The 19,580-nt window shown below is 44.8% G+C and overlaps 1 protein-coding gene across 5 annotated transcripts in view; it reads left to right on the top strand.

The window, feature by feature from the left end:
* Wipf1 (WAS/WASL interacting protein family, member 1) overlaps nt 1–18,979 on the top strand; it is a 102,714-nt gene extending 83,735 nt beyond the window's left edge. For 4 of the 5 annotated variants that reach the window (XM_039104135.2, XM_039104136.2, XM_039104137.2 and 1 more), the window contains 6 exons: nt 2,535–2,664; nt 6,669–6,833; nt 9,691–10,425; nt 12,376–12,588; nt 13,583–13,696; nt 16,035–18,979. In XM_039104135.2, the coding sequence (XP_038960063.1) occupies nt 2,535–2,664; nt 6,669–6,833; nt 9,691–10,425; nt 12,376–12,588; nt 13,583–13,696; nt 16,035–16,090 (1,413 nt within the window). In that variant the 3' untranslated portion in view covers nt 16,091–18,979. The remainder of the gene's footprint in view (nt 1–2,534; nt 2,665–6,668; nt 6,834–9,690; nt 10,426–12,375; nt 12,589–13,582; nt 13,697–16,034) is intronic. The other variant, NM_057192.2, reaches the window with a different exon arrangement.
* The last annotated feature ends 601 nt before the right edge of the window (nt 18,980–19,580 follow it).

Raw genomic sequence — 19,580 nt, 5'->3', positions numbered from 1 at the left:
TAACCTACTAACAGTTGGTCCCCCGGCTTCCTGTTGAGAGTCCCTAAGGGCAGAGGGACAGAAATGGCGTTTTAAGCATTTAGAAATATTTATAGCAATCTGATGGGAGTTAGGTTTATTCTCAGATAGGATTCGTGCATCTCTTTAAACCAACACATTTTTCTAATATTTATTTTTCATTTTATGAGTGTCAGTCTATGAAAATTTTAAGCAGCCCTTGCATGGATTAATTAGAAAACATGCTCAGTTGGCTGATGCGGCAAGAGTAGTTTATCTTTATTTCTCCCAAACCGCGAGTTGCCTATCACTACTAATTGGCACATGGGTTACGTTTTAGAATTTTAATGCTGATACACTTATTTTAATATGTGTTCTAAAAATTTATGATTGGCATATCAAAGCCAGTGACTGATTTAAAAGCTAGTGATATAATTTAAGAGAGAGTGTTCATTAAAAAAAAGAGTACAGAAAATAATATAGTAAGTGAATTTAATGAAAATATTAAATGACACAGCACAGAGAGGATTTTAAAAATCATAAATGCTGAACCTAAAGGATTAAAGTTTGAAGGCAGATGTGGTGGCTCACCTGTAATCTAAACTCTGAAGGTTGAGGCAGGAGAGTTGAAGCCAGCCAGGGATATAAATACAGATCTCAAAGAGCAAGGCCGGGAGAAAAGGGAATACAGATTGGTGGTCACCAGGCAACACTGACCTAGTTGAGCAGTACAGCTAAGGGTCCTGGTCTGCCACTTGAGAGAGGTTGGCATAAGGAGGTCAGGTAACAAAATAAATCTTCAAGCCAAGGCAGAATCCTCTGTGGAAGGCTGTTGACTCAAACTGAAGATGTCCTGTATGAACTCATTAGTTTCATTCTTAAAGTGAAGGGACCAGGTGGCTTTTAAGGGTCTCTCCAGGTTGATTTAGGTATAATAGAAAACAAAATCACTAGCAAAACCAAGTTAGCCGTGTGAAGAATGTGTATGGAAGGACAGCGGGGAAGCTCTCTACAGGCTGACGTAGAGATCAGGGGATGTTGAGGGCTGATGGGGAAGGAACAACTAGGAGCCCACGTTCAACCTTCTCTCAGAGAGGGGGTGGTCCTAGCATCAGACAGTGTTCAGACCTCAGTTCCCCCTCCTAGCCTTGACATCCCTGCAACTGGACCAAATGATTTAACTTACTACACTGCAGCTCTTCATTGGTGTTTTTGTTTTGGGTTTGTGTGCATGTGTCTGTAAAGTGGAAATGACACACAGGGCCAATAAAGAATAAATTAAAATGAAATACAATACGTAGAAAGGGCTTAAGTGTTACCACCACAGCAGAAGGAGCTCTCACTGCGTCAGTATGTTAGCACTCGGTGCACAGTAATTCTGTGCTGCTGAGCTGCCCTTCTGCCTCTCACTCTGGCAATAAAAGGCTGAAGGAAGCATCAAGCCATGTGTTTCTCACCTTCTCATGACCAAAACTGGCTTATCTGAGATCTTGTCCCTTCCTGAAGGGTGGGGCCATCCCAGGAGACTCTCATGCTGGCTAGAAGGACCTTTGGCCTTGAGTAGCCACATTCACCCTGGACGGGATCCACACAGGAGAGGTGCTTGCCTTCAAGCCTATGTGTTAGACTTGGGTCTATGTTCATAAAATTACCCTAAAGGAGCAGGACCTCAGTTTCACAGTCAGTAACTTTAGGATTATTTTTAAAATGCCCAAATTTCTTTAAGTAGCTGTGTATTTGCTCTGGGCTAAGTTTTCAAAGGAATTAAATATCATAAACATGTTACGGTCAACTGAACGTGAGGAAATTGTGGGGTGAGAAAAAAATATTCTGTCCCATATTTTGACTATATGTTTGTCAAAACTAATAGCCATGTGAGCTGACAGGAGCGATTCAATATATGTAAATTATGCCCTAATAAATCTGACAAATTAAAAGAGAAACTCACTTTTCTCCGTTATTCGGAGGAAATTGTTTTCTAAAGGTTAAATGAGTTATAAAACCCATTCTGGTTTGACAGAGTCCAGCATTTTCTTGCATCTGGTGAGTGTTAAATGATGGGAGAGGCAGTCTGCTCTTCAGACGCCATTCACCCAAGGGCCAATAGCAGGCGTCAGAGTCCCCTCAGACTTACTGCCTCATGGAAGGACCAGCACACCCTGGTTTTTTTTTTTTTGGTTTTTTTTTTTTTTTTTTTTTTTGTTCTTTTTTTCAGAGCTGGGGACCGAACCCAGGGCCTTGCGCTTCCTAGGTAAGCGCTCTACCACTGAGCTAAATCCCCAGCCCCCACACCCTGGTTTTTATGGGCAGATTATGGTCTGAAAATTCAGATTTTTACCACAGACTTAGAATTTTTATATTTTGTTGCTGCGTCTGCTCCCGGGAGCCTTGATCTTAAAGAGAATAACACGAAACCCAAAACTACCATAGAGTTTATAGCCTAGAATCGTGAAGCCAGGACAACAGTCTGACTGAGGGCTCCAGTGCATGGTTTTACCCCCAAGAGCAGCAGATGAGTCTTTGTGGTTGCTTTTCAGGCCAATACTGAGAAACCCTCCTTGAATAAGACAGAACAGGCTGGGAGGAATGCCCTTCTCTCCGACATCAGCAAAGGGAAGAAGCTAAAGAAGACAGTCACCAATGACAGAAGCGCTCCAATATTGGACAGTAAGTAAAAACAACTCTTTCCCATAGTTGTAAATGGTTTATAGCTTAATGGTCAACCTATGCCTCCAACTGGATCTCTCCTCCTCTCTCCCTCTCCCTCTCCCTCCGCCGCCCCCCCCCCCCCATTGACAGCAGCTGCAAAGCTGGTGAAAGGCAGAACTGAGTCAGTCATTGTAGCCACAGCTCTAGCTTGAGCCCCCTCTAATGTCGCAGGAAGCCAGCATAATAATTCTTTGTCCAAGAAACACACAGCGGCGATTCTCTGCATTGCTCACAGGGCTTTCTGGAGATTAACCCGTTGCTCCTGGCATCAGAGACAGTGAGGCAGCATGAAACGTGGACGTGTCCTCGCCTTAGAATCAGGAGTCAGGACCTGGCACGCACCTTCCTCAGGCACACAACTTCAAGCCCTAATGTCTTCTTCATTTGTAAAGTGGAGATAGTGGAACCGATTTGCTGGCCACACGAGTCTGTCGTGAGCCTCCAGTGAGATAATGCTTGTACAATGCCCTCTTGTCTGCCAAGAGGAATTCTAGAGAAAGATGTGATGCCCAGGAGCTTGGAGACAGGAAATGAGATCACAAGTTTGCTTATCCCTACATCTGAGTCTGAGCTTTGTGCCATCACACAGGGTGTATATAAACAAGCAAGTAAGCACGATGTAAGCTTCCTCGCTCGCATTTATGAAGTGAAAAACCACCCCTGATTGGATCCAGGCCCCAACACCATCCTTTCGGTCTCCACAGGATTTATCATAGCCTCAGCTCTCATTTAGACTCAGGGAATGGAGTGGCCTGACAGTCACCAAATGCAGCTGTGACTAAACACGCAGGGTTTAGGAGGGTTAGAGGTCGGTAGGGGTCACGGGGAAAGGGGCTAAACAGGTAGAGAAGGAAGAAGTGTCAGGGGTGTGGGACTGAGAGTTGGAAGAGAAATGGAAAACAAAGGATTTGACTAGGGTTCTGTTGTCGGGTGCATATGAGGAATGCACAGCACCCAGAGAGGAACCATGGGTCTTCAGTTCGTGACTAACAGTCCGATCTCTAGATCAGAGCACTGCACAGTCAGCAACCATCTGGATGGTGGTCTCTGCCATTGGCTAGAGAAGCTACCAAGTGTCAGACAGAGGATGCCTGCTCTCTCTACTATAAGAATCTGGAGCCCCAGAGGACTCACTGTGAGTTCCTTACCAACTTTGAAGGAAACTGGACAGTCTGAGCTTCCTGACTCCCTAGTGCAGACTCCTCATATTCTTCCAGGTCCGTGTCTTCCACTGTGTAGAAGTAATGCTAGCCCTTTCCTCTCCAGCAGCTTGGTGATGCTGAGGGGTGAGCCTCTGACAAAAGCAAGTTACAATCTACTGTACACTTGGTTGTCCCTACCCTTAATCGGATACCTATACTGCTGTCTGAGCTCTCTGCAAATAACAGAATTCATTCTGTTCTGCACTGGTTTGCAGGCCAAACCGCCCTGGGCGCTATATCGAAGTGCTTGTGCATGATAGCTCTGTAATTTAGCCCTGTCCTGCTAGTTATCCTAAATGACAAAACTATTCAGCTATCCTCAATTTCAGTGTTTTTGTATTAGTCCGTTTTTGGTTACTGTAACAAAATACCTGACACCAAGTACTTTACGAAGAAATCTATTTAACTTATAGTTGAGAGGTTTAAGGGCAGGCCATTGGCATTGGCCTGGTTCTGCTGAGGACCTCATGGGGATGACATCACAACAATGGCAGAAGTAAAGGCATAAGGCAGACCAAAAAGAAGACAGAAAACCAGACTGGGGAGCAGCCAGTCTTGTTGTTATATAATTCTTTTCAGAACTAACTAAAGTTCTGTGTGACCATATTGGCTCCTTCTGAGAGCAGTAACCATCCCCTTCAATGGCCTCATTATTTTCCGCCAGTCTCTGTTTCCTAAAGGTTACACGCCCTCTCTCATGAACACACTGAAGACCAAGTTTCCCGTGTGAGCCTTGAGGGCCACATTTAAACCATATAGCATTTCCCTAGATGAACAATGGGTGGGGCTCCAGGTAGACAACACTGATGGATGTGTCTGATAGTACAGCCCACTTTCAAGTTAACAACAGAACGTGTGTGTGTGTGTGTGTGTGTGTGTGTGTGTGTGTGTTTCTAAGCTGTCTTACTAGGTGATGAATAATATTTGAATGACAAGGACAGTGTTATATTTTATATTATTGGTAGTTAAAAGTTAGTAAAATTTTAAACTTCACACTAAAGCAATTTCACAAGCACTGCTGAAACTGTTGCTGTAATTGGGTTTAGCCTGTTAGGTAAAATAGTCCTTACCAATTCATTACCAAGTCATGTCTTTAGCGGAGAGCGGTACACATAGGAAAGACGGAGAACTAATGGCTAAGTGGCTAAGTTAGAAAAACACGTCAGTGAATAAAATGAAATCTCCCAAAGTCAATACAGAGCCTCGAGACAGGTTTTCTTATGTTGAGGATAGAATGTTGAAGCGCCATGCTGAGACACTTTCTGATGCTGCCTTTTGTGAGTGATGGGATTACAGGCGTGCTCCTTTTAAAATCTTGAAGTTAATTTCCTAGGAAATCATTAATGTATCAAACTTTACTCAGGAACCTAATCATAAGCAACGAAAAAGTCAGAAACTTTCTAAGATAAGTTTCTCTCTGGAAAACTGTGCATTAGAAGGTTCTTATTGGTAAGTTCTGTGTTTCAGTTTTCAATAAACAGCTAAATCAAATGCTGTATGACTCTTTCCCAACTCGGAAGCCACAGAAAGCGTTTTAGTAAGTGTCATGAAACTGCCCCTGTCCTAATACCAGAACGTAGCCCAGGCAGTGCACACACAAGGAGTCTAAGGGCCCGTGCTCCCACCTGGGGGGATCTTGCTTCCCAGAGGACTTGGGGCGATGTCTCCAGAGGTTCTGAGCGGTTTGTTTCTTCTCTCTTGCTTTCATTTTGTCGTGGGGATGGACGCCATAGCCAGGAGCATGTTAGGCAAGCGCTCTACCACTGAGCTTCCTGCTAAGCCTGGATGACAGGCACTCAGCCTTCTCCACCTGGGTAGAGATGGGAGCTTCAGTCCAGGGCAGGACAGCCACCCAAACACACTGTCAGCAAGGAGTTCCCGAAATAAGAAAATGACGTACGGGCTGGAGAGATGGCTCAGCGGTTAAGAGCACTGGCTGCTCTTCCAGAGGTCCTGAGTTCAAATCCCAGCAACCACATGGTGGCTCACAACCATCTGTAATGGGATCTGATGCCCTCTTCTGGTGTGTCTGAAGACAGATACAGTGTACTCATATACATTTAAAAAAAAAAACAAAGAAAGAAAGAAAAGAAAGTGACATATGCCATTTATGAATAAGAAAACACTAAGCAAAAATACTAGTAAGAGTAACTGACCAAGACCAAAATCCCATTTTTAGTACTAGATTTAAAACCTATTCTAAATATCAAATAATATAAATTATATAAATGCTAACTAGGTATTTGATAAGATTCCTTATTATAAGTCTTTAAGCCTAAAATAGAAGAATCCTCCTTTTCAGTAAATATTAAAAAAAAAAAAAACTATGGTAACCTAATAGTTAATATTTAGCGTCAGAACAGAAATGGTCTCATTAAAATCAGAACACTGTTACCATAGCAACATCGATAATCCACATTGTTAAGGAGGTTCAGCCATCAAAGTAATTATTATATAAAACAGAAAGAAGGGGCACAGCTCTTAGAAAGGGGGAACATTTATTATTTGGAAACTGTGTGCCTATTAGAAAATAAAAGGTCATCATTTTTTTTTTGTAATTTTTTAACTGAAAATATACAGCAAAGTGGCTAAATCAAATGAAATTTCTTGGTGCCAGTACAAAATGTAAGAGGAAGACGTCTCTTCCATTTTAAATGCCCAGGGTCAGCCCATAGTGTTTCCTCGCTGTATTACAGCTTCCTGGAGTTGGGACAGGTAAACTCTCCTGCATTTTCTCACTGTCTTTCCTTCTGTCTGCAGAACCTAAGGGGGCTGGCGGTGGCTATGGTGGAGGCAGCGGAGGCGGAGGAGGAGGAGGCAGCAGCGGTGGCGGTGGAAATTTTGGAGGGGGTGGTCCTCCAGGACTGGGAGGACTGTTCCAGGCCGGCATGCCGAAGCTGAGGTCCACCGCCAACAGGGACAACGGTAAACAGAATTCTTTCTCTCTCTGAAGTTCTAAACAAGAGGCAATTTGGCTGTCAGGCTCTGCCCTTTAAAACGGTTACACCGTGCAAGATGTCACCCTCTTTTAAGAGGGATCAATCAGGTCGGGCTTCTTATCAGTCAGGACCATGCAGTCCTGTAGAGCTATATATTCTTGGATAGCATCCTTGGGGTAACCAATCCTCCAATGCTTTTCTAAAGAGTGAGCTGGAGTGGGAAGGGTGGGGAATGGAAAAGAGAAAGGTGGAAGTGGACCTAACTCACCCCTCCCCACAACTCTACCCAGTAACCTAGGAGTGCAGCCTTCCTTGTCAGACAACCCGGATAGAGCAACACACATAGGCGTCTTTAAGTGCACTGTGGAGCATGCTCTAGAAGACACAGCCCCAGAACTCACTAACCAGCAACAGGTGCTGTGCATGGCCGATAACTTAGAACTAGAAGCCAGCGTTCTGAGTACAGGTAGAGCGGCCTACAGGTAGAGCGGCCCTTATCTGAAGTCCCGGAATGAGGTATTTTCGGTCTCGGACATTGCGTGATCACGCTGAGATTGCCTGAGGACGGGACCCAGGCCTAACCAGAGTTCACAGAGGTTTCAGGTGGGCCTGTTGCACCCGGCTTGAAGGTAATTGTGTGCATTGGGATGAAAGTCTCGCGCTCGTCCGAGGGTGAAGTCTCTGGTCCTCAGGTGGCTGGCTGTAGGTCCTGTCTTGCCAGTCTTGTGTCCAGATACCAAAAATCATCTCCCTGAGGCACACGAGAGGGTGCTCAGCAGCTGCCAGAGGCATGCACTTGGTACAGGCATCTAATATGCACTCACACACAAAGGGGGGAAATTAAACAAAGGGAAAACGAAGACGGCTTTGAAGTCAGTGCTGGGGGCCTGTGCTGTTTTAAGATGGATGGTTAACTACGGCTTCCCCGTGAGTTTGGAAGATGAGGCATAAGCTAGTGCTGCAGGATTATACCGCCTACTCAAGGAAAACACGTTTACAGTGATAAAGTCAAAGTAAAGATTATCCCGGGTTCGTGTTACTCCACTGACCAAGTGCTTCTTGTGTGGACGATGGACTCTAACTCCTCGCCTGCAAGGCTCTCAGTGGCCTGGCCACTTGGGCTTCCTTTCCTGGGATTCATTTCTCCTGTGCTGTGGCACCCAGGCTTCTGGTTTGGAGCCTGAAGCTTCTGCCCAGGTCACTCACTGACCTCTCCGGAAGTGTGCACAGCCTCATCTTCCCAAAGCTGGCTACTTCTTGTTAGGCCTCAGCTCACGTGGCCCATCTCAGAGGCACTGTCTCCAGCACCCCACCAGGCCTGGCCTCTCTGAGCGCTCTTGATTCCTCAGCTTCCCTTTTGTGCCAATAACCATGAGAAAACACCTCCTTACTGGCTTATCGTTGTTGCCCATAAGAACAGAAAATGCAGGAGAGAGAACTTTTTTATTTTGCTCATCCAGCTGTTTCTAATATCTAGAAAAATGGGTGTACAATCTATATTTGTACATTACTTAATTCGTGGTTGAAGTGGAAGATGTTTCAATGGTAACCATTTTTTCCAAGAATGACATTGGGGGACTGGAGAGGCTGCTTTCTCAGAGGACCTGTGCTTGAGTCCCAGCCCCCTCATAGCAGCTGACAGCTCTCTGTAACTCCAACCCCAGATACTCCAACACCCTCTTCAGGCTGGCCAGGGCACTGTAAAACATGGGGTACATGAAGGCAAAATATCCATAATCATAAAATAAAGGAAAATGAATCTTTTTTTTTCTTTTTTTTTTTTCGGAGCTGGGGACTGAACCCAGGGCCTTGTGCTTGCTAGGCAAGCGCTCTACCACTGAGCTAAATCCCCAATCCCATGATTCTTTAAAAAAAAAAAAGAATTAATTTGGGTTTTGGATTTGGGGAGAGACTTTTGAGATTCCCCTTCTCTCTTCCGCTTAGTTCACCCATAGATTAGTTTGACAAAATTCTACTACACTTGCTCAACAAAAGTGTTACAGAATTGTTAAATCTTGCTAATACTGAGGGCTGACCTAGTCATGGGGGAGAAGCTTACCTACTTCTTTGCAAATGAAGTTCTTAGTCATACAATTTTTTTCCTTCCTAATTATTTTTAATGTAGTCATAATTCTTGACTAAATCCTTCTCACCCTGCCCATATTTATTGAGCATTTTTTCTCAAAGGAACTAAATAAACCTTCACAGAGAGAGAGAGAGACTTTAAAAAAAAAAAAGATGTATTTTATATATATGAGTACACAGTCGCTGTCTTCAGACACACCAGAAGAGGGCATCAGATCCCATTACAGATGGTTGTGAGCCACCATGTGGTTGCTGGGGACTGAACTCAGGACCTCTGGAAGAGCAGTCAGTGTTTATCTCTCCAGCCCAGAGAGAGACTTTCTGTGGAGTAACTACATTCACACACCTAAGATGGCTGACTGAATTTTTTTTTTCAAATCTGAGCAGTACAGGGCACAGGGGAATGGACAGCAGTGGAGGTCCATGACAGCCATTAGTAGAAATCTATCCAAGGCTCTCCATGCTGTCCGTTTGCCCTCTAGTCATAGCGACATCTCCATGCTGTCACACTCTCTCCTCTAGTCATCCAGTCATAGCGACCTCTCCAGAACCATTGCAGGTAATACATCCTCGGCTGTAAAATCTGTATCTGGTAAATAAATAGAGCTATGTCTCCGCCCACACCAACAAATTAAATAATTTAATTTATAAAGCTCCTAGTTAGTGCTCAGTGGGAAAGGTCCAGCACCCACCCTTGCCCTCTGGGTTATTTGGGGCTCCTCACTTTTCAACCCAGTATCCATTTTCTTGTTCTTTAGATTCTGGGGGAAGCCGACCACCGATTTTGCCACCAGGAGGAAGAGCCACATCTGCCAAGCCCTTTTCACCCCCAAGTGGCCCGGGGAGGTTTCCCGCACCCTCACCAGGCCACAGGAGTGGGCCCCCAGAGCCGCCCAGGAACAGAATGCCTCCCCCGAGGCCTGATGTGGGCTCAAAACCAGATAGCCTTCCCCCTCCGGTACCAAATACGCCAAGACCCATTCCGTCGAGTCTGCACAACCGGGGATCCCCAGCAGGGCTGGGAGCCCCCAGACCCCCCTTTCCCGGAAACCGAGGTGCTGCTTTTGGAGCAGGCTCTGTGCGCCAGAACCTCTCGAGCTCCTCCTCTCCGTTCCCCAGGCCCCCTTTGCCCCCGACCCCAAGCCGGGCCTTGGATGACAAGCCCCCTCCACCACCTCCTCCCGTGGGCAACAGGCCCTCCATGCACAGAGAAGCGGTTCCCCCTCCCCCATCACAAAACAGCAAACCTCCAGTGCCTTCCACCCCGCGGCCGGGGGCGGGTTCACAGGCACCACCTCCGCCACCGCCCAGCCGGCCAGGACCCCCTCCACTGCCTCCGACTTCCAGCGACGAGATCCCCAGGCTGCCACAGCGGAACCTGTCCCTCACCTCCCCTACACCTCCCTTGCCTTCACCTGGACGCTCGGGGCCTCTCCCTCCCCCACCCACCGAGAGGCCCCCTCCTCCCGTGAGGGATCCGCCAGGCAGATCAGGTATGGCAAGACTGGGGGTGTCAGGTCCCCAAAACCCTGCTCTCCTAAATGTCTCAAACAAAAACATAAAGCCGTGGATGCTGCTCCATACTGATGGTGTAATGTCACGGTGGGGGCGTGGACATCTCATAAAAGGGACCAGATAGTTTGTGTCTCAGAATCGAGCTGACCTGGTCACTTTTGAGAGTGAAAAGGGAGGGACTTTCATCTTCCACCCTTCCTCTAAAGGGAAGCTGGGCTGTCTTGGTTAGAAATAAGGTCCCATGAGAGTACTAAAGGCAAGGCAGTGACATCACTACCAGAATTAACTATTTCTCTCTCCCTAAGCCAGGCTTTGAGTCCACTTCTCTGCCCATTAAAGATAAATCTTTAAAAAACCCAGTTCAGGCGAGCTAGAGAGGTGGCATGCTCAGAGGTTAAGAGCACCTTGAGCAGTACAAACAAATATCCAGTCAGAGGCCTTAGCCTCAGCTCAGGGAGCTGCAGGAGACCAGCTGCAGGTGCCCAGGTTCAGGAAGGAACTCGTACTTCACAAATAACATTTTTTTTTTAGAAAATGGTTTCAAATGTGTTGGTAATATGATTACATCTTTTTTATATCTAAATAGTTTTGAGACAGGCCCTCACTATGTAGCCCTGGCTGGCCTGGAACTCTTTTTGTAGACTAGGCTAGCCTTAAACTCATAAAGATCTACTTCTCTGCCTCCAAAGTGCTGGTTTGTATGTAGTACTTTTAGTTTGCTTTTTCAGTTATTGCTCCTGGCACCACTGTGACAGAGGTGACAACTACCTTACTTTTGGTAGTCAGGGACCGAAGCTCCACAGCCAGCAGCACATTCAGAAGCTGTAGCCACCACCTACTGTCTGTAATGGGAGAGTAAGATCAGCGGTCTCTCTCTCCCTGTGCTTCTCCACTTACCACACCACACCACACACACACACACACACACACACACACACATATACACTCCACATATACCACACACACACACCACATATACCACACATACACACACAAACTACACACCACACACATAAACACACACCACACACATAAACACACACCACACATACACCACACACACACTCACCACTTATACCACACATACACATACACACTCACCACATATATCACACATACACACACACACACACACACACACACACACAGAGGAATCAGCAAGAAGTGACTGCTGTGGGTCTCCAAGTAACCAGTGTTTGGTTCTTAGTGTCATTTGTGTCTGAGCACAGAATCCAGTGCACTACAGAAATATGCTTGTGTAATTTGCCATAATACTGCACACACACACATAAAAACTTAGTACTGGACCAGTGAGACAATGGGCTCGGCCAGTAAGAATATTTGTGACTTGAGCCTGATGACCCCTGGAATCCAGGTGAAGGTAGAAAGCAAAAATAAACTTTCTAAAGTTGCTCTCTGACCTACACACAGGCACACACACAAAATTTAAATTTTTTAGTTTAAAAAACTTAGTTTTTCTGAAGACCTAAACTAACTTTATAACTATCTTACTCCTTTTAAACGATTCTTTGGAGGTATCAGAATAACTAGTTCAATAAGTCTTTAAAAGGATAAAATGTTTTTTCAATGGCATGGTTGTCAATATAAATAATTACCTGTTTCCAGTTTCACTGTTTGGTCCCCAGCCTCGGTGGTTACTTGAAGCCAGAGAGCCAGTTAGCGGTTGTTCTATGGCCTTAGTTTACATATCCACCGGGTGTATGCCCCCTTCCTGTTTGTGTCTGTGTCCAGAAGGGCTCCACCATTTCTCCTTTCCCCTAGTTCAAGGGTGTGTATTCAGCAGGAACTCCGCCTTGCACAGTGATAATGACCGTGTGTGTGTGTGTGTGTGTGTGTGTGTGTGTGTGTGTGTGTGTGTGTGTGTGTTGAAAGCAGTGCTTCACTAGATGCCTTGTCTTTTGCTCTAGGCCCCCTCCCACCACCACCTCCAATAAACAGAAATGGAAGCACAGCTCGGGCCCTGCCTGCCACCCCTCAGTTGCCATCCAGGAGTGGAATGGACAGTCCCAGAAGTGGGCCTAGGCCTCCTCTTCCTCCTGACAGGCCTGGTGCTGGGGCCCCGCCCCCACCCCCACCATCCACATCAGTTCGAAATGGCTTCCAAGACTCATCTTGCGAAGGTGAGTGATGTTTGTTTATTTGGAGCGATGTTTCTCATTCCGTCATTGTTAATTACACTGCACAGAACCAACGTTCCATTTTAGGGCTTCCTATGGAGATGGCCTCTTCCTCCCACTCTCCAAAAAGGCGGCTCGTTTTCTTCTCTCGTTTGTTCCTTGTTTGAGTTTCAGTGCGGTTAACTTAATTCACCAGAGATTTTGTAATGGTTTTGTGTGGGTGCTTGCGTGCGTGCGTGCGTGCGTGCGTGCGTGTGTGTGTGTGCGCGTGTGTGTGTGAGTGCGTGTGTGCGTGTGTGTGTGTGCGTGCGTGTGTGTGTATCTGTGTGTGTGTGTTCGTGTGTGCGTGTGTGTGAGTGCGTGTGTGCGTGTGTGTGAGTGTGTATGTGCGTGCGTGTGTGTGTATCTGTGTGTGTGTTCGTGTGTGCATGTGTGTGTGTGTGCATGTGTGCGTGCGTGTGTGTGTGTGTGCGTGTGTGTGTGTGTGTGTTTGCAGATTACCATCTTATGATCTACATTGCTGAACAGCTGGCCGTGGGTAAGGCACAGTTCCTCAGTTGCTTCCCTCTGCTGTGTTATCAGAAAGGTCGCAGTTAGACTTGCCTGTCCTAGAGGACCTGGATTTGATTTCCACAACCATTTGATGTGCAGACATACATGTAGCCCAAATACCCACATACATACAACTAAAATAAATGAAAATAATTTAAATGAGCGAGTTGTTCGTGGGCCCACTAGTGGGAGGGAAAGTGCCCTGTATCCTAGCCCCAAGTGAGGCCCGAGGATCAAGGCCACTCCAGTTCAAGCCGGTTTGCTCTGCTTTGCTTTGCAGGCCGGGATCATTGAGGTCACGGGCACTTTGGTCTCACTGTGGCTTCTCCGTGTACTTCCAGCCACAAAACGGGAACTGGCTTCCGTGCGTGTCTGTCTCTGTCTTCCTTCCCCACGTCCTCCCGGCAGATTTCCTGTGCTGAGGTTCCGTTTGTTTCTCCCACAGATGAGTGGGAAAGCAGGTTCTACTTCCATCCGATTTCCGACTTACCGCCTCCAGAGCCGTATGTGCCAACGACCAAGACGTACCCCAGCAAAGTGGCCAGAAGTGAAAGCCGAAGTAAGTATATGCCGGAGCGTCGTGCGAGCTCCTACTGTGAGAGCCTGGGTTCCAGGTGAGACGCACGGACACCAGGCCTCTAGCCTCAGAGGAGTAGGAAGCCCTGTTAGGAGCTGTGTGCACCCTGGCAGGACATCCACCATGAGCAAGAACTCTCTGAAGGAAACATTACCATCTTGGAATACATCTGGTGGACCAGTGTTAAGTTATATTATTTTACTTCTTTGGTTCATCTCCTCCATTTTGACCTTCCTAGGAGAGCAAAGGTCAGTCCATCTTCTATTTCCTCTAGATCAAGACTGGAAAAGTGTCATAAAGTAAAGCAAAATACTACCTTGATCTTTTAAATGCATTATGACCATATGTATTCAACATATATGCATATAAACATATGTATATGTATTCAACACAGTTTCATACATACATACATACATACATACATACATCCTCACAGGACAGATTTTTTCATTCTACCAGATACTTCCTATTGTTTTCCACCTAATTCTGACTTTTTACACATCGTACTAGACCATGTTCATGGTAGGTTTTTACATGACATCGCTTAGTAAACACACCCCTGTTTTGTCACATGGTTTTAGTCCATGGGAGTCCATTAAGTCTCCATACAAGAACTTGCCAACACTGCACATGTCTCCCATTGCTTGCTAACATGTGGCTGCCTGCATCACCTTCTCCCTGTTGAAGAAGAAATGTGAACCAGAAGGTAGAATAGAGGCATTAGAATTTCACAGCCAAATATGCACAGGACTAAGAAAAAATAGCATGGAATTCCACACCAAGGTATGCATGGGACTAATTCAAAATAACATGGACTAAGGAAACATGGCTCTGATGAGATTCAGGCTCACAGAGACTTAAGCCTCAGAATTAATCCCTCAGGTCAGACAGTCATCACAGCACCCGGAGCTAGGCCCTTGTTCTCTCACATAGTAAGTACCTCAGAGAAGCTCAGGGTCTACCCAGTCCCTCTCAGCACACAGCTCTTGAGTAACTGTTGGTCAGTGGGTGCCCAGCCTTTGAGCAGCTTAATAGCAGCTGAAGTCAAGGCTGCTTAGAAGCCTTCAGGAAGAGCTTACAGAAAAAAAACAAAAAAAAACAACAACAAAAAAACAAAAAAAACAAAAAACAAAAAAACAAAAAGCAGAGCCAGATCAAAAGCAGAGCCAGGGACACAGATTTGTGCCTTGGGCTGCAGTGCACGCCATAGCAGCAGCAGTTTCTATCATGGACACTTTGGGGTTAAATGAAGTAAGTCACATTTTCGTTTTGTGCTTCTGCTGCAGACTTTAAAGAGTTAGGAAACATTGTAAGGAATTTTCCAAGAACAAATGCCAGAGGTAAACACAATATTCTTACTTGAAGGAAAACTCCAATCCTAGAAATTTTATTTAATTGGAATACTGTGTTTATAGACAGTGCATGCCCAGAGTTGTAACTATAAGGAAACTATTGTGTTGGTGGTCGAAGTTTTGGATGGAAATAAGCCCTCACATGAAACAGATGCCTTTGACTGTTTTGTGAATGAATGGGTGTACGTGTTCATCAATAGGGCACAACCTTCTGTTAGAGGAACGGGAACAAATCCACTTGAAGAAGCTGTTTGCTTACACTCTTAAATACTTTCCCTCATTTATAGAATTTAAGTATCAGTTAGATGTTTAAATCAATAACAGAGCCACCTTCCCTTGCCCTCGAGATTTTTAATGACATAGCTAAACACATTCCTTCTCTATCCCTCTTTCTTTACGACTCCAGTGCATGACTTGAGGACCAGGGCAATGGCCTGCTCACTCTCACAACGTCCTTGTGTGACAGAGACCCTGAAAGAGAATAGGCATTTAAAATGGTTTTTAAGTTGGCCATTCTTCATCGCCTAATCCACTATCTTTACAGATTCTTTTTCAGTGTTTCTAGAATGTACTGAAAAGAAACCTAAAATTGATTTTAACAGTAAATCATTTAGTGAAAATGAAGCTTTATCAGATAACCCATTTTATTCTGCTCTTTTCTATGCCTCAGCCTCTCAGACAACCTTGAGCTGTGCTCCCTCTTTGCAGCATTGTGCAGAGCCACCTCTCATCTCGCTGGCTACTTGTGGTATATCAGATGACAGCCAGACTACATGACTAATGGCTGACTTATATAACTGTGAGGAAGTACTCAGTAGCCAGCACCCACCATCTTCTCACATCACTTGGTGCTTCCCTACTCCCAGCCTCAAGCTCTGGGTAAAACAGTGAGCACCTTTGCAGCCAACTTTCCACAGTAAACCCAAGCTTCTAACCAAAATTACTTTTCATCTGCTTTCTCCATCAAGGTGGATCCAACAGAAGAGAAAGGGGCGCCCCACCCCTTCCTCCCATCCCGAGGTGATCTCTGCCTGCTCCGCTCTACCCAAACCTCCAAAGCTGCCTCTATTGTTGCTGTTTGAGAACTGCACTCGCCCCGCCCTCTTTCTTTGCCCCCCTCAGAGAGAGGAGGAGGGAGGAACGGAAGCTGAGGAGGGGATCCCTGCATGTGGGGCTGGGGATCGGGAAAGAAGGGCCTGTTTATGTTGTATATATTCCTGAGCTATTGCTTGTGTCAGCCGCAGCCTGCCAGGGTCGGCTGCTGGGATCGATAGGCTTTTGTTATAAGGAGGCAGAGAAGAATCGTATCCCAGCTTTCAGCCCCACGAGGTCAGGCATTCACTGCTTTTTTGCTACAGGCAGTAGCTGTTAAATCCCCTGAGAGCTGGTTTTCTCTATGCCTTTCTTGCTTACTTGGCCTCCGGTCTGGTTCCGAACGAACCACAGACCGCCCAAGCAAGTTGCTGAGCAAGCCCTACGTGAAGCCCTGTGGTTGCAGGATGTTCAATCTTTGGCAGTCTGAGGTAGGCTCCAGGGCAGAGCTGTCTAACAGAAACCTAATGTGAGCCCCATACCCAGTCTTAAAATGACCAGCAGCCATGTTTATAAGGGTAAAAGGAAACAGATGAAAAGAATTCCATTTTACTTAGCTCTGTGCATCTGAAATGTCACTTCCACCTGGATTATTAATGAGGTATTCACATTTTTGGTACTAAGTCCTCTCACTCCAGTAACCATTCTGTATTTAGAACAAGCATATGGACAGATTTCAAGTGTCTACACGTGCTTAAGCACCTCACAGTCAGCCGGTCTGGAAGACAGGAGCTAGTACGGAAAGCTTGTGCCTAAAAAGGCAAATTGAATTTTAGCAATTCAAGAGATGTCCCAAGACCAAGTCATAACTTGATACAATGTTAGGCAGACAGTGAGACCTTAGCTTTTTGACCCTTATTTTGCCTTTTTCCTTAATATGTATGTACAGGTGTTTCTTCAGAGTATCATTATCTAGTCAGAAATGTATCTAGTCCAGTTTACCATAGCATGGAATAAATCCACTGCAAGAGAAAGGGAAACGTGTAGTGTGGGCTCTTCCTGGCTCAGAACCAGCTGGCTTGTGCACTCACTGGTCACTGGCCTTGCAGATCTTCTGTGGTTCTTCAGTCCTCCACTCCAGAGAAAACTTCTTCCTCAGGTCAGGAAAAGCTAGGAGGGCAAGATAGGAGAAGAAAGTCAGAGAATGTATCAAATCAGAATTATGGGAGAAGGGGACAGCTTTGATGATGGGCAGAATTCTACACAACCAACTGGGTCAAGTAGATTAAGGAGCTTACCAGTAGAACCCGGAAAGCACTGGTTTTGGATTTCTTGGGAGAATCGTTTTGGATCTGTGCAAGTAAGTTCCGCTAAAGGACCGACCGTGAAAAGCGTCAGGCATGCCTTTTATATACATAGAATTTTGTTTACAATGTTTTACTGGGACTTTGAAATCTAGCTGTAGAGTTGGAAAATGATTTCCACTTTGATGTTTTGTATCGTCGTGTTTAATGTTACTGTTGTCTTTTAAAGCACATGGCCACATGTGTATCTACCTGAGCTTTGTATTTTGGGTCCAGTGTATTGCTCACGTGTTGCTGGGAGATGCTAATGACAACAAAAAAAAAAATCAATCCAAAGAAAAATGGAAAGACATTCCTATTTATAGAATGATTGTTTCATTTATATAAAAGCATAACGTAGGAGTTCTAATAGATGAAACGTCTAATAAATTATAAAGTGATTGATTTGAATATATTGTATTTTTATAACTTTCCTTGCCAAAGCTCTGGACCTAGTTCTTTAGAGAGTAACTTTCCTTTCTTCTCCTCCACCATTTGTCTGCCTTTCATGAAAACAAAGAAATAAAAGGTTCAACAAGCTTGACAATTTTTTTATTTCTAACATTTTTAAATGTATTTCAAATTCTTTGATCTGATATTCACTAGAATCAACATCTTTTTGATAGACACTCAGTGACCCACTTTACTGGAAATAGAATTGGTCCTTCCTTGTGCTGTGTATGGCAGTGAAAGGTCAGACTCAAAAATTGTGGGTCTGAATTTTTTAAGGAATCGTGAAAATTGAAACAAGTCCTGGGTAAATCTCAGTTTTTCAGGTGCATTCCTAAGTCAGGAACGGGGTCACAGCTCAAAGTTGCCATTCATAATAAAAAGGGTTTGGAGAGTATTTTGCAAAGAATGTTTCATTAATACACCTACATCCTATCTTTGGAAGTCAGTGACCCAATTGCATTTAAAACTCTGGAGAAGTTCTGTGTTTATCTTAACCTATGGCAGACTGCAAAAAAAAAAAAAAAAAAAAGACTTATTTTCTTCCCCGAAATCAAAGCTTACATGTATGTTTTTTCCCATAATATTTCCAGTTATGTGTATTTAAGATGCAATGCAGTATTTTAACATTTGCAAATCATTTTATATGGAAATATATTGCAGTATTAAAATTCAGTGTTCTGTGTCTATTCACTATGCATTTTATTTACTGAAAGCTGAGAAAATGTTTAACCCAATGGTGCCTTACTTGTGATCTGAAAAGAATCAACTTTTTATGTCTTAAGTAGGGGGATTAGCTGCATATTTGTAAAAACTGTTAGGCCTTTATATTTTAATTTGTAATATCAACTTTGTTATTTTAGTACCAGAAACAGGGTGGTTATTGAAACCTTCTCAAAGTTTTGGTATGAAATTAATTTTCCCTGTTCATAGGCAGGAGCTGTAGAGGAAATTTTTCATGCCACTGAACTGTATAAACAGACACGGGCATCTGTGTCATCAGAGTAGTTAAATGGTGGGGTAGAATCTACCATAGACACCTGCATGTTTGTAAGTTAGCCAGACAATAAATAAAAAGCAGAACGATACGGCGTCGACTTGTGGCTTTCTTGTCTGTGTAAATATAAACAAAAAAGTGAATGTCTGCCTCCTGTTTTATACTGTGGTAGTGATGACAAACAAAAAAAAAAATCCTCTTAAGTACGTAAATATTCATTATTCACACCTCAGGGTCCCTCCATGTTTGTTTTCTGAGACAGCATCTTAGTAAAATGAATGCTGGAAGAGGGAGATGCGGACACAAACAGATCTGGGAAAGCCTTTGGGAGCTCAGGTATCCTGAGAGCGTTGCAGATCATCTGCCGTGCACATGTATCCTGCGTGCACACACCTGGGCACAGCGCAACAGCTGAGCACGTGAGAAGACCTGGCCTCATCCTTTTGTTCAGTCATTCCTCTAGCCCTGTACTGTGCGTACACAGTGAGGAATCGTCTAACAGCATCGACATGTGTTAGACAAGGTGAAGCACTCTGCTGCCTTACTAGAGCAAGAGAATAAACAGTTACTACTAGCCGTGTGCAGCAGGAGGCAATTACTTATGCAGTGATCTCAAATTTCCTGGAAGGCAGTCAGCTAGAAAAGGGATTTGTGGTGTGGTTTTACAGGAAGCAAGCACTAACAGGGAAACA

The sequence above is a fragment of the Rattus norvegicus genome, chromosome 3 (assembly GCF_036323735.1).
Source record: "Rattus norvegicus strain BN/NHsdMcwi chromosome 3, GRCr8, whole genome shotgun sequence".
Taxonomy (NCBI): Eukaryota; Metazoa; Chordata; class Mammalia; order Rodentia; family Muridae; genus Rattus; species Rattus norvegicus.
This window is presented reverse-complemented; position numbering and strand designations above follow the sequence as displayed.